Source organism: Fusarium phalaenopsidis (genome assembly GCF_050370095.1).
Source record: "Fusarium phalaenopsidis strain FUZ10S chromosome Unknown contig_32298, whole genome shotgun sequence".
NCBI lineage: Eukaryota > Fungi > Ascomycota > Sordariomycetes > Hypocreales > Nectriaceae > Fusarium > Fusarium phalaenopsidis.
The window spans coordinates 2,292,947-2,304,818 of record NW_028145407.1 but is presented as its reverse complement, the minus strand read 5'-3'; the positions used below and the strand labels follow the sequence as shown (position 1 = coordinate 2,304,818).

The following is an 11,872-nucleotide window of genomic DNA, read 5'->3' as shown; positions in this document are numbered from 1 at the left end:
AGATCACTCATGAAGCCCATGAGTACCGGGTAGTTGTCTCTCGGCTCCGAGGCCGACTGTCGATATGACAGCTCATAAGTGACCATCTCAAAACCTCAGTCCTGAGCTGTCCAGCCAGGAACTCTAGAAAAAAAGACCCCGAGACTCGAAAAGCAAAAAAAAGATCCATTTCCCCTACCGTTTGTGAAAACTGGATTTTCTTTCATCTCCTCCGGCAGGCAACCGAAGCACTGCCAACCAAGTCAATCACTGACGGCATTTTGAAAAAGTCCAAGACATTTCATCTTCAACACAAGCCATTCGCCACCACAGAGTCATATTGATAAGCAAGCCCGTATCCCCTGTTTCAAGAATGCTTCCGGCGCATCACCAGCAACCAGGAGCGTCAAGAAGCCACAGTCTCATTCATCTCTGTGCAACGAGGCTTTTCGGGTCTCTTCTTACACAGCCACTGTACCTTGTTTCATGAATCACTGGCGGTAGCCAGGTCTTCGCTTAATACCAAGGTCGAGACCGCATCTGACACTGGGAGCCAAGACAGATCCGCCACCGCCGCTTTTGAGTTCCGAGACTACCGGATCGGCGCAACTCTTGCCGTATTTACAGTCCTCTTTTCTCAAAAAGGATCAGATACGAGGTCGAGCTGTCTCACCACCCAGCTGCTCAAGGTTCCGCAGCAATGGCCGTTGGTAGGGCCTCTGTCAAATGGTTGAAGCTATCCTTGATTAGAGTAGCGCATTGAGAGCTGTAGAGACGTGACTTCAAAGCTTGTTCAGGAATGCTTGCGTGCTATTATTGGTTACACAAAGTGGTCATGCTGAAGGTGCAAGCAGGCAACGATGAGGAATAGTACGCAAGCGCTGAGCTGAAGACCACTCTCATGATTCCTTGCAAAGTTTTACCTCCGGATCGGCCCTTATCCTTATACGAATCAGAAAAGGAGGCCAGGTTAAAAATCAATGACCATGAGGCGGTTCGGGTACTTGACCTCGTATCTGAACATCAATTGTGTTCCTTGCCCCTTGTACCTGCATATGTCAGGGCACTCCAGATCTGGGCTGTGGACTGTCTCAGCCGCAGCAACAAGACAAATCGTTTGCACGGCGAAAACGGAGTTGACTAGACCTCGGCAATGAGCCAACCCTACAGGCCAACAACATGGCAATGAGACGGCTCTCTCGGTTCACAGGACCAATGGATAAGCCGACGTCGAAAAGAAAAGCTGGCCAAGGCGCAGTGGGATCTCACGCCATCCGCGCCACGACGCGACGTAGATCAAAGCGGCCGACAGGGCCCAAGATAAAGTTCTGCCACGCGCTTGGCCTTGTATGCGGGTGAAGCGGAATCGGGGACGGGAAAGAAAGTTTGGACTAGGGTCTTGCCCCTGAGAGAAGTCATTGATACGCATGTGCCTGAGTGGTCAAGCAAGGGAAGGGCTTAACTCAATCTTGAGGAGGTCAGACTCAGGCTCCCCGGCTGGCAGTGATACCGTTTAATAGCAGCGGCCCTAGTTCAGGGTCAGGTATTGGTGCGTGAGGTTAGGATCCGCATAAGTGGTGGCTTTCGTGCGGTGATCCCATGATGGAATTACAAATCATGTCAACGTTTCCAGGTAACCGAGCTCCCAAAAACATGGCTGGGGAAGAATCCTTGTATGCCATTTTTGCAAAAGGTATCCCTTGGCAATCGACCACGAGAGCCTGTACAGGTAGGTAGGTAAAGAAGAGCAGTGGATCTGTGAATGTGTAGGGTAGCTGGATGTTCACAACTGACCAATGGGGGTATAAGATAAGGCTGTTTGTGACAGGAAGTTTAGTTTAATAATGCGATGGGTCTTAAAGTCTCATCGGATACCTTATATGTAGGTGTCTATGAGTAATCAATGATGTTTTTGGTGAAGAAATAAAGGCCGTCATGTTTGCTGACACTCAAGCCCAAGGGCATTTCACAAGTTGGGGGGTTTTGAAGCCGCAAAGCTTGAGAATGCTATCGATCTACCCTGGTTATAATAATGAAGAAATTATCAGGTTATTAATGCCTCAAACTTCAAGTTGTAAACCACGTTCGATGCTGGGGTGCTGTGGCGATGCCGAAGCATCATGGCAGCCCAGGTGCATGGTGTCCAACTGCGACACTTTTCTCAACCAATCAGAGCCACGCCCGGTTAGCTCAATCGGTAGAGCGTGAGACTCTTAGATACCCTCAGGGTGATGAGTACGCGATCTCAAGGTTGCGGGTTCGACCCCCGCATCGGGCTGTTCCTATAAAAACGATTGATTACGAGCATTGCATGGCTTCTCTTTTTGCTTTTTGGTTCATAGAGGGAGGAGGGCATGGCTTATTTTTAACTCCGATTTTTCTCGCAGTAACTAGTTTGGTCTTCACTTGAAGAGCAGCTGTCACCAAGTAATGAAACGCCTTTTCAGTTCTGTCTGATCGAATTCCTCGTATCTCATTATGGCCCTACTCTGGAAACAATCGCTCAACTTCAGAAATGACCGACCACAAAAACACGCCCGGTCAACTCCTGATTGCGCCTCCATAATCCCAATAAAGCAGAACGATGCCCTGTCCGAATTGCGCTTATCATCAGATTCACGCCCCCAGCCCAGCCGTTTCCCCCGAGACTTTGGGAACCAGCAAGGTCGGACCAAAATCCTGCTCCAGGCCTGTGTCGATGTTCACGCCAAGCCGTTTCTTATCCACTTCCTCCCCCGAAGCCAACTGATACGAACGACGTTCTTGTAAAACTACTGTTAGTGAGAATTCTTTGATTCCTTGATGGACTCGTACCGCAAACACTAAACCTTGGGCCTTGAACCAAAAAAGCGACGAGGCCACGATGAGTGACCAAAAAGATGTTCTTGTATTTGCCAGACGAAGCAAGGGCACTCAGGCGCCGTCGGATTCTCTCAGCTCGGGCTGTCGCTCTTTCAGGACTGTGCGCTGAGTAGTCCCATTGCCTGTGACATGCTGAAAAGTCGAGATGAGGAAATTTCGCGGCAAGTTCTGCTCGTGATATTCCTTTGTTGCAGATTGCGTCATGCGCTTCACGCAGCTCAGGCCAGACTTGAACCTCGACTTTCTTGCCCCCAGAAGAGTCGTTGAAGAGGTGACCAAACACGATATTCATAGTCTGAATGGTTCTGGTCATAGGAGATACCAGGATAAGATCGGGCTTCACGGTCAAGGTTCGTCGCACGGCTTTGGCTTGTTCGCACCCAACCTCTGTCAAAGGAGGATCTCTGTATGGATAGCCTCTCTGGACACTACACAGATTAGCTGCCACGCTTGGTCATGACCGAAAACTGTAACATACTTGTGGCGGCCCTGCCCATGGCGTAGGATGTGAATCGTCGCCATCGCCTTGGTGGTGATGGTGTAGGCAGAAATGAACGCGGCGGCGGCCGAAGGTGTGCAACCTTTGTCTGACGCTCTCCAAGAACTGACACGTGATGGCGCCGCCGCCGTACTACAGATGAACCTTCCGAGTTAGTAAGAAATGGCGCCTTCTTGAGATGGAATTCGTGATTAAAATGCAGCGCATAATTCAACATCAATTTCCAGGGTGATCTGAATCCGTCATCTCAGTAAAAACGCTCCACGAATACGGCCTTGGCCCCTGCATTGTAGATCCCGACAACCCAGAATACATCCCAAGACTTTCTTTGTTTGAACCCAATCTTGGGCCGCAAACGTCAATGCTGTTTGAACTGATGTTGCGATGCTCCTCTCGATCTAGAGACTCGGGAATGGAAAAAACTAATAAGAATGAGGCATAGAAAAGCAGACTGTGCGTTGGAGTTGGCTAACAAAGCGTAATCTGCTTGAGATACGTGTGCCGTCCGGTGATAAGCTAGAGGGCTCACGCCTAGCTTGAGTTTGAATTGTCCGCACATGACCAGGCAGCAGATCCTCCTTCGGCACGATACGAATCAATAATGCCCTGGATCGCGCCGTATGTGCCTGCTACCATGAGGAAGGTGCCCGAGACGATAACGAATACACTCCAGCCCACCATCAGACACCATCGAATAGTAGGCCACTGCTTGCCCTTACTCCAATTATCATAGAGCCACATGCATCCCATGGGCTGGAACGAAAGGAGGGTACCGAAGAGGGCACCAGCCAGTGACACGATACCGCCGAATACTGGGATGGCACTGGCGAGAATGTAGGCGATGAGACTGATCCCTACGGTACAGCCAAGCCATGAAGCCCAATGGATGGCTGAGTTGGATGCAAGGTGTTTGGTTCCTCGAAGCGCTCTAACGAAGATGTATTTTGATGAGACCTGGTGCGATCCAACAGTTAGCTAGGGGTTCCACAAAGGAGTATCAATTCCGTCAAAGTATAACATACGTGTGTGAGGAGACCACCGCTCACAAGCAGACCAGGCAGAGCAATACCATAAGCGACCTTTTTGATCACTGGCCCTGCTGAGCCAAGGGCTGGCGAGGCGATGTAAGACCCGCAATAGTAGTAAACAACGACGGCCACCACCACATACACAATGGTGACAAGAGTCTGACAGACCATCAAGGCACGTGTATACTTCCGTGGATCCTTCATCTCGGCGATGATGGGGAAAAACGCACCGGTGCCGGCGTAGGCGAAGACGATGGCTGCAATAGCCGACACGGCTTCCAAAAAGGTTGGATCGCCGATGAGCTTGTAATCCGACTCCCACACGACGTCGGTTGGGGCATCAGGGGGTTGACCCTGGACACTGACGCTAATGGTGACGATCAAGACTGCATGAACCATGAGAAACGGGCGGGGAACATGCTTTCAGGACTGAAGACCTACCGCCGGTTATGATGCTGAAAACACCAGTGATGGCTACCCATGTGATATTGCCAAGCGTACGGAGGCTGGCGCAAGCGAGGACGAGGACGAAGGTGACGGCGACAAAGACGGCTGTGCAGGCACCGTGATTCGACAAGGCGTTAAATCCAATAGAAAGACTGAGCATGGCCGAGCCGGCAGTCATCACATATTCTGCGTCACTCATCAGCAAAAGTATCCATAAACCAGGTGCGTTGGCATACGGCCCATGAAGGCGGCAGCGAACAACTCCTTGCCGATACGACCAAACAACAGTTGTCCAACATCGTCGACCCCATAGACATCAGGATGGTTGCGCTTAAACACGCCAACCATGTAGTCGGACCAGGTGGTGATGCCGGCAATGACGCAGAGGATGATGACACCGGGGATTAAACCCAGAGTGTCGAGCACTGAAGGTAGAGACAAGACACCCAGGCCGACCTGCGTCTTCATCATCAAACCGACTGTGCCTATCCAACCGACCTGTGGTTTGTCAGACGACCAACAATACAGAGAGTGTCTTCATAGAGTGTGCGCGCACATTTCGATAATTTGGACCTTCATCAGTGATTTCGCCAAACACCGCATCATGCTGGACATTGTTGCTCACGTTGCCAACTTCATGGTCAACGGGCATTGGGGGCTTCTCCTCGGTTGCAGTTATGTCGTCTTGAACGAACGTCATGATGGCTGGTATCTAAGTGTTGTAGGATAGAATGAAAGGCACTGCGGGGAGAAGGCAAGACATCTCATACTTTTATACTACTCTCCTTATATCGTACGTACCCTCGTAGCTTTATCTAGCACGGCGATGCCTTCCCCGTTAGTTACAGGCTAGACGTACCCCAGCTCTAGTCCCTGACCTCCGCTTATCGCTTCTACAAGATCATCGTGACGGCTTCTCCGCAAGACAACATTTAACCCACTGACCTTCTCAAACAAACGATAAGAGGTCCAGTATCACCCGATGTTAAGCATAATCGGTTACTGATAGGGGCCCGAGAAAGGGATATGACCAAAAGGAGGTGGCTGATTTGCCACTCAGATGGTGCGTTCCGGGACTTTGTCACGGATTGAGACGGCATTGATCAAAATAACAGCGATTTATTCACCGTATTTCTACTCTCATGCCATGCCGGGGCCAACAGATGGACCGAGTCATGTTCGGTGCGCGATAAGCAGGGACGGAATTGGCTGCTTATTCAGGTTGACAAGGACAGTTGGGGATAGTTGATCTGCTAACGGCGGAACTACCTTACGCATTCGAATGCCACGGTTGATCAACACGGAATTCATAACTCGAATATCTCCATCTCAACCACTGCCTCGCACTTTGAGAATGTGACTTCCGTTCATGGCCTTCCTTGGACCGGGACACTGTTCCGATGCGTCTGATCAACCCGCAATAAACTTGCAGGCAACCTTCTTGGCTTGGAATGTGAGTAATGGCCAATTCAACATCAACTGGGGTAGAACATCCGAGCCCATGTGTACCATTTTCGTGTAGAATAGTAATATTGGTTCCTTGGAATTACCTATTTCAAATGCCCTAACTGCTGCGTTCTTCCTCACGCCTACCACCGCAACACACAGACTTGCCACTTGTGCTTCCTTCGTTGCCCAGCCATCCAACAGTCATGCGATCAGAAATCGTCCCTCTCCGCCGTTTACAAGCCTTCTTGGACGAAAGCACCGTCCGGCCACCCGCTGGCCGCTTCCTCGTACCCGGAACAGCTGATGCAGACGTCGTCTTCTCCGACACACCCATTAGCTTCATGATGGGCGTGAACGCTGAGGCGGGTGTTGTTATGGACGAGCATCATCCCCTACTCGGAGTTCCTCTTCAGGGAAAGGCGTTTGCGCTGCGCAAGGGACGCGGCTCTTGTGCTTCGAGTGCCGTAATTCTGGAGCTGCTTTACCTGGGAAAGGCCCCAAGTGCCTTGATCTTTCGAGAGATGGACCCTATACTTGTTCTGGGTGTCTTGCTGGCGGGTGCTCTCTACTCTAAGTCCATCCCCGTGGTTCAGATCGAGGACGACGCTGCATGGGAAAAACTATCCAAGACTGAATCTTGCAGAATTACATCCAAGGGCCTGATGATTGGCAACGAGCTAATATCACTCGATCGGCCATACTCTCAGAGTGTGAAGACGAGTCCCGAAGATGAGCGCATGCTACGGGGCGAGGGCTACGACCTAGCAACGCATATGGCTATGGAGTTAATAGTCGAGTTCGCGTCGATCCAGGGCGCGAAGGACCTGACCACTATTTCCCAAGTCCACATCGACGCCTGCTGTCTCGTGGGCCAAACGAGTCTCCTAGTTCCGCAGCGCCTTCTCAAGCTTGGAGGCCGTGTCCGCGTGCCAGCCACCTGCAACTCCCTCGATGTCGACCGGCAGAGATGGAGGGCCCTAGGCACCGATCCTGATATCTCAAAGTTCGCCTCCAAGATTGGAGATGCGTATCTGGCCATGGGCGCTTCCATGAGCTTCACCTGCGCGCCGTACCTACTCGATAGCAAGCCGCAACAGGGCGACCAGATCGCCTGGGGAGAGTCCAACGCCGTTGTTTTCGCCAACAGCGTTCTCGGCGCCCGAGCACAGAAATACCCCGACTATCTAGATGTTTTGATCGCCCTCACAGGACGGGCTCTAGTGATGGGTTGCCACCTAGACAAGGGCCGCCGACCGACCATGTCCTTTCACATCAACACGGATGAGCTCGCTGGCTTTGACGATTCGCTATTTCCTCTTCTCGGCTACCACATAGGGGCGCTGGTGGGCGGCGACATCCCCATCATTTCTGGCCTCGAGAGCAGCAATCCTGGTGTCCCAGACTTGAAGGCATTCAGTGCCGGCTTCGCCACAACTTCGTCAGCGGCTATGTTCCATATCCGAGGCGTGACACCAGAGGCAGACACAGTGGCTGTGCCAAGGGGCATTCCTGAGATGGCTATAGGGAGGAGAGAGCTGGCCAAGACATGGCTACAGCTCCAATCAGCCAAAAACGACACGATCGACATCATCTCATTAGGAAACCCCCATTTCGCACTCGAGGAGTTCCCCCGCATGATCTATCTCATCAAGAACAAGACGAAATTGCCCAACGTGGCCATGGTCATCACCACGAGCCGCTTTGTCTACGAAAAGGCTGAAGAGGCCGGCTACCTGGACATGGTGGCCAAGTTCGGTGCGCAATTCATCACCGATACGTGTTGGTGTATGCTGAAAGAACCCGTGATCCCTCCTAGAGCGCGGAACATCATGACAATTTCGGCGAAATACGCTCATTATGGGCCGGGAGTGTCGGGAAGGGGTGTCGCTTTTGGCAGCTTGGCTGATGCGGTAGAGGCTGCTTGCACCGGGACACGGCCAGTTGCTCCTGCGTGGCTGTTTGGGCTGTGAGGAGTAGGTATTCAGATGTAAACGAATAAAAGAGAGTATAAACGCGGGACTAGCCATCGGCCTCTGTCTCAGCATGTCCAGCCATGCCGGTGAGTCGCTTCCCGATACAGCACGCCTCTTCTAGACCTCCATCATTAAGCGACACCGCATAGCCCCTCGAATGCAGTCTTGGCCCCTGCATCGTAGATCCGATCAACCCATAGAACACTCTCTAAGAATTTCTTTGCCTGAGCCCAGCCTCCAACGTCAAGTGCCGATGTAGTCTTTAGAAGGGCTGTACGATGCCATTCTTGGTCGAACGACTCAAAGATAGACAACCCAGAGATGAACAACGCCCAAAATACAAAACGTACATACTCTGGAGGTGGCGGATACTGCTGAGCCTGCAGTGAGAGACTTAACTTATCCGACAGGTATCGCATATTGCTGCCGATACCAGGTATTTGAAAGAGAAGACCCTTGATGTATGCCAGCATCGACAGCCTCATGAGTTCAGCTAGTGACGTGCTGTCATACTCGAGGTGAAGTAGCCGATTTGGAACAGAAGTGCTCAACGATAAGAAGAGGTCTGGCTTTATCTCGAGCCCAGATTGAGCGCGATTCGCTATTTTGGAGTAGCACTTTAAATCAGCCCAGACGGCGAGCAGCCTTGGATCAAGTGATGGATGGATCGCCTCGAGTTCCTTGTACCATGTGGCACACCCTGCCGGGGCAATTTGTGGTTCCCAAGAGATGTCTTGGGAGAAGAGCCGCGGCTTGCGGTTGGTTCCCATGGCGAGGGCGAGGTCTAGTCTGCCACAAGTTAGTTGGAAGAACCGATGGGTGATTAGCCATGACTTGCCGCTGGGCCTTGTGTTGTACAAGGCTTCCGCGTTGAAGAGATTCGACTCCTCCTCGCAGCTCAAATATCCGGTACAGCCCATCCATGTGCTTCTCGACAGTCTGTAAATCTCCAAACACAGCAGCAGCTGACGCCAGCATTGCCACAATCGCGATGGTGGCCATAGCTACTGCGCCATGTCTGTCATTGAGGCTTTGCTGTAGATGATGAAGAGTCTTGCCAAGGTGAAACTGCGCAATTTTGCCACAGGGTTGCGCCAGAGAAAGGTCCTGAAATGCTTGGGCAGTGAACAGTATTGAATGAATTGTGGCTCGGTGGGTGTGGATATCGGACAGGTCAAAGACCCGGGTTTCAGTCTCGTTGACAAGCTTCATGTCGACAGCATAGATACATGGCTTTGCAGTGGTAAAAGCTTTGGGGTGTCAAAATTTTTTAATACAATCCGAGGAAAGGGCACTCTATACCTCGATGCATGAGATCTAGCATATAAGGCTTCATCTCAAACCCGTACCGGTCCAAAGCAAGCTCTGGTGCAATCTTTCGGGGGATGTGGATGCGATCTCGGTCTGGAATCAACCGCCGGCAGCGCACATCACCAGAAACCTCAGCGGGTCTCGGTTGAGACTGGGCTTCTGCCCTCGCACGTCTATCAGCACGTGTATTTCTACCACGCATCACATGGCTCCTAATGTGTCTGCGCGTACGTGGATCCGGCTTGTCGAGAGAAGTGCTGATGATCCATGGGCCGGGGTTTGGGGCTAGAACAAGGTCAACTTCACTGGCATGCGGAGAAGGGTTTGATACTGACTTGCTTGAGCTCCAACATTGGTAATACCAAGCATTTTGCATGCAATGAGTCTCCAGGGAGGCCAGCTTTGCCGTCTTACTGTTTTCCAAAAAGAGTTTGATCCAACTTCATGGCGCTCTGGCTTTATAGCGACAACACAAGCGTCAGCTCAGATCCGCGCCAAGACCGTACTGATTACTATAATAGGAAATGATCGTCACTTGCCACTTGCGCCCCAGACACGAATAAGCGACTGGCCTGCTGCAATAATTGGCGTGCTACCTGATGGTCTATTTTGTATGCCTCTCCTCCTTCATAACTTGTCATCTGCTCTGCCAGTAGTGCCGCTGATCCAAGACAAAAATGGCAAATTGTAAGAAATCGAAATCGGGGCCATGGTGAACTTGGGTCGCAAGACGCATTTACAAGCTCGAAGTTTTCGGAAAGAAGGAGAATACAGGTAAGAAGGCGAGCCATGGCCACCATTCTGGCTATTATAAGATCGAATTGCTCCTCGACTGGATTTTCTGCCGTTTCATGCTTGTATCTATCAAGTCAACTTTCTTCTCTTCAACCCTGCCACAATGTGTTTCACCAGCAGTTCCATATCGTTCAACCCCGAGAGAGACATTCCATCACTCCATGGAAAAGTCATCCTAGTTACAGGAGGCAACACCGGCCTTGGGAAGCAAGCCGTCGTCGAATTTGCTCGTCACAAACCTCTCCAGATCTGGCTCGCGGCTCGTAACCTTCAGAAGGCCGAAGCCGCGGCCGCCGAGATCAAGCAGCAAGTTCCAGATGCGCCGATTAAGCTCCTAGAGTTGGATCTTGCCAGTTTCGACTCTACCCGCCAAGCGGCACGTTCCTTTCTTGAGCAATCGGATCGCCTCGATATACTCATGCTAAATGCTGGCATCATGGCAGTTCCGCCTGCACTCACCAAGGACGGCTATGAGATTCAGTTTGGTACCAACCACATGGGACATGCATACCTCACGAAGCTCCTACTGTCGGTCTTGGAGAAGACCTCTCTAGCAGAAGTAGAGGCAAGGCCCCGAGTTGTTTGTCTCGCCTCTCATGGTCATGTCTACCTACACAGGGGTGGCTTTGACTTTAGCACGCTTCGCACAACGGGCGAGTCTACGGGGCCACTTCGATGCTACTACCAGAGCAAACTGGCAAACATGCTTTGGGTTCGACAGCTCTCCAAGCGGTACCCTCAACTCACTGTGTCTGCTGTAGACCCTGGTCTTGTGCAGACTGAACTGGCGGTAAAGGCAATAGGCATCAGCTGGATCCTCCGGGTGATCATCAAGATGATGTTGTTGACGCCTGTTGAGAAAGGAGTCAAGAACCAACTTTGGGCTTCAGTGTCAAAGGATGTCAAAAGCGGGGAGTACTATGAGCCCATTGGAAGAGGAGGTTTAGCAACGGATGATGGGAAAGATGATGAACTGGCTGCAAAGCTTTGGACCTGGACTGAGAATGAGCTGGACAGTGTGGGGATGTGAGCTGGATATCTCTGTGTACCTACCTTGATACTGCAGCGAGATTGGCATTGCAAATACTGCCGTTTCTCGCGTGTCTGGCGGCTGTTGTTTACCAAAGGCGGCGCACTCATAAAGTTATTGGGTAGTTGACGATGGTATGATACACGTATTGTCAGGTGACCAGACATACATCATCTAGCACTAGCTAGCCCCACAAGGGGAGAACCAAGCAATTACACACTCACATACGTGCACCGACAATTGGTAGCAGTTGTCGGCAACGCATCCATATAACACCAGTCGGACTAGATTTTTCCTTTGTCTACAAGTCAAACCATCGCCTTTATCATTGCTCGTCCTTTTTCTTCTTTTTTGTTCCTTCATTCCAACGCGCCGTCTCACAGGCGCGCGCGGAGGCCATACAAGCCAGACGCCAATGCCCCCTCGCTTGTCTCGACAGCAGACAATCGAGAGAGCAGCAGAACTCATTGCCTTCCGAGCGACAGACACCAACACGTAT

At 51.4% G+C, this 11,872-nt stretch overlaps 4 protein-coding genes and 1 non-coding gene across 5 annotated transcripts; 3 read left to right on the top strand and 2 right to left on the bottom strand.

Moving 5' to 3' along the window:
* The first annotated feature begins 2,158 nt into the window (after positions 1–2,158).
* LRP88_07269 lies at positions 2,159–2,257 on the top strand. The gene has a single exon. It is a non-coding gene; the product is annotated as a tRNA-Lys (tRNA).
* A 424-nt stretch (positions 2,258–2,681) lies between these two features.
* On the bottom strand, positions 2,682–3,363 carry LRP88_07268 (uncharacterized protein; the record flags this gene model as incomplete). Its single annotated transcript, XM_083243802.1, has 3 exons — positions 2,682–2,750; positions 2,801–3,269; positions 3,320–3,363. The coding sequence occupies 3 exons, from the start codon at positions 3,361–3,363 to the stop codon at positions 2,682–2,684; spliced, it is 582 nt and encodes a 193-aa protein (XP_083101026.1).
* A 508-nt stretch (positions 3,364–3,871) lies between these two features.
* On the bottom strand, positions 3,872–5,515 carry LRP88_07267 (uncharacterized protein; the record flags this gene model as incomplete). The annotated part of the gene is made up of 5 exons (XM_083243801.1): positions 3,872–4,294; positions 4,363–4,754; positions 4,810–5,001; positions 5,052–5,313; positions 5,372–5,515. 5 exons carry the CDS (start codon positions 5,513–5,515, stop codon positions 3,872–3,874), a joined length of 1,413 nt encoding a protein of 470 aa, XP_083101025.1.
* Positions 5,516–6,467: 952 nt separating this feature from the next.
* LRP88_07266 (aconitase family protein) lies at positions 6,468–8,234 on the top strand (the record flags this gene model as incomplete). The annotated part of the gene is made up of 1 exon (XM_083243800.1): positions 6,468–8,234. The coding sequence occupies one exon, from the start codon at positions 6,468–6,470 to the stop codon at positions 8,232–8,234; it is 1,767 nt and encodes a 588-aa protein (XP_083101024.1).
* A 2,212-nt stretch (positions 8,235–10,446) lies between these two features.
* Positions 10,447–11,373, top strand: LRP88_07265 (uncharacterized protein; the record flags this gene model as incomplete). Its single annotated transcript, XM_083243799.1, has 1 exon — positions 10,447–11,373. One exon carries the CDS (start codon positions 10,447–10,449, stop codon positions 11,371–11,373), a length of 927 nt encoding a protein of 308 aa, XP_083101023.1.
* Between the last annotated feature and the right edge of the window lie 499 nt (positions 11,374–11,872).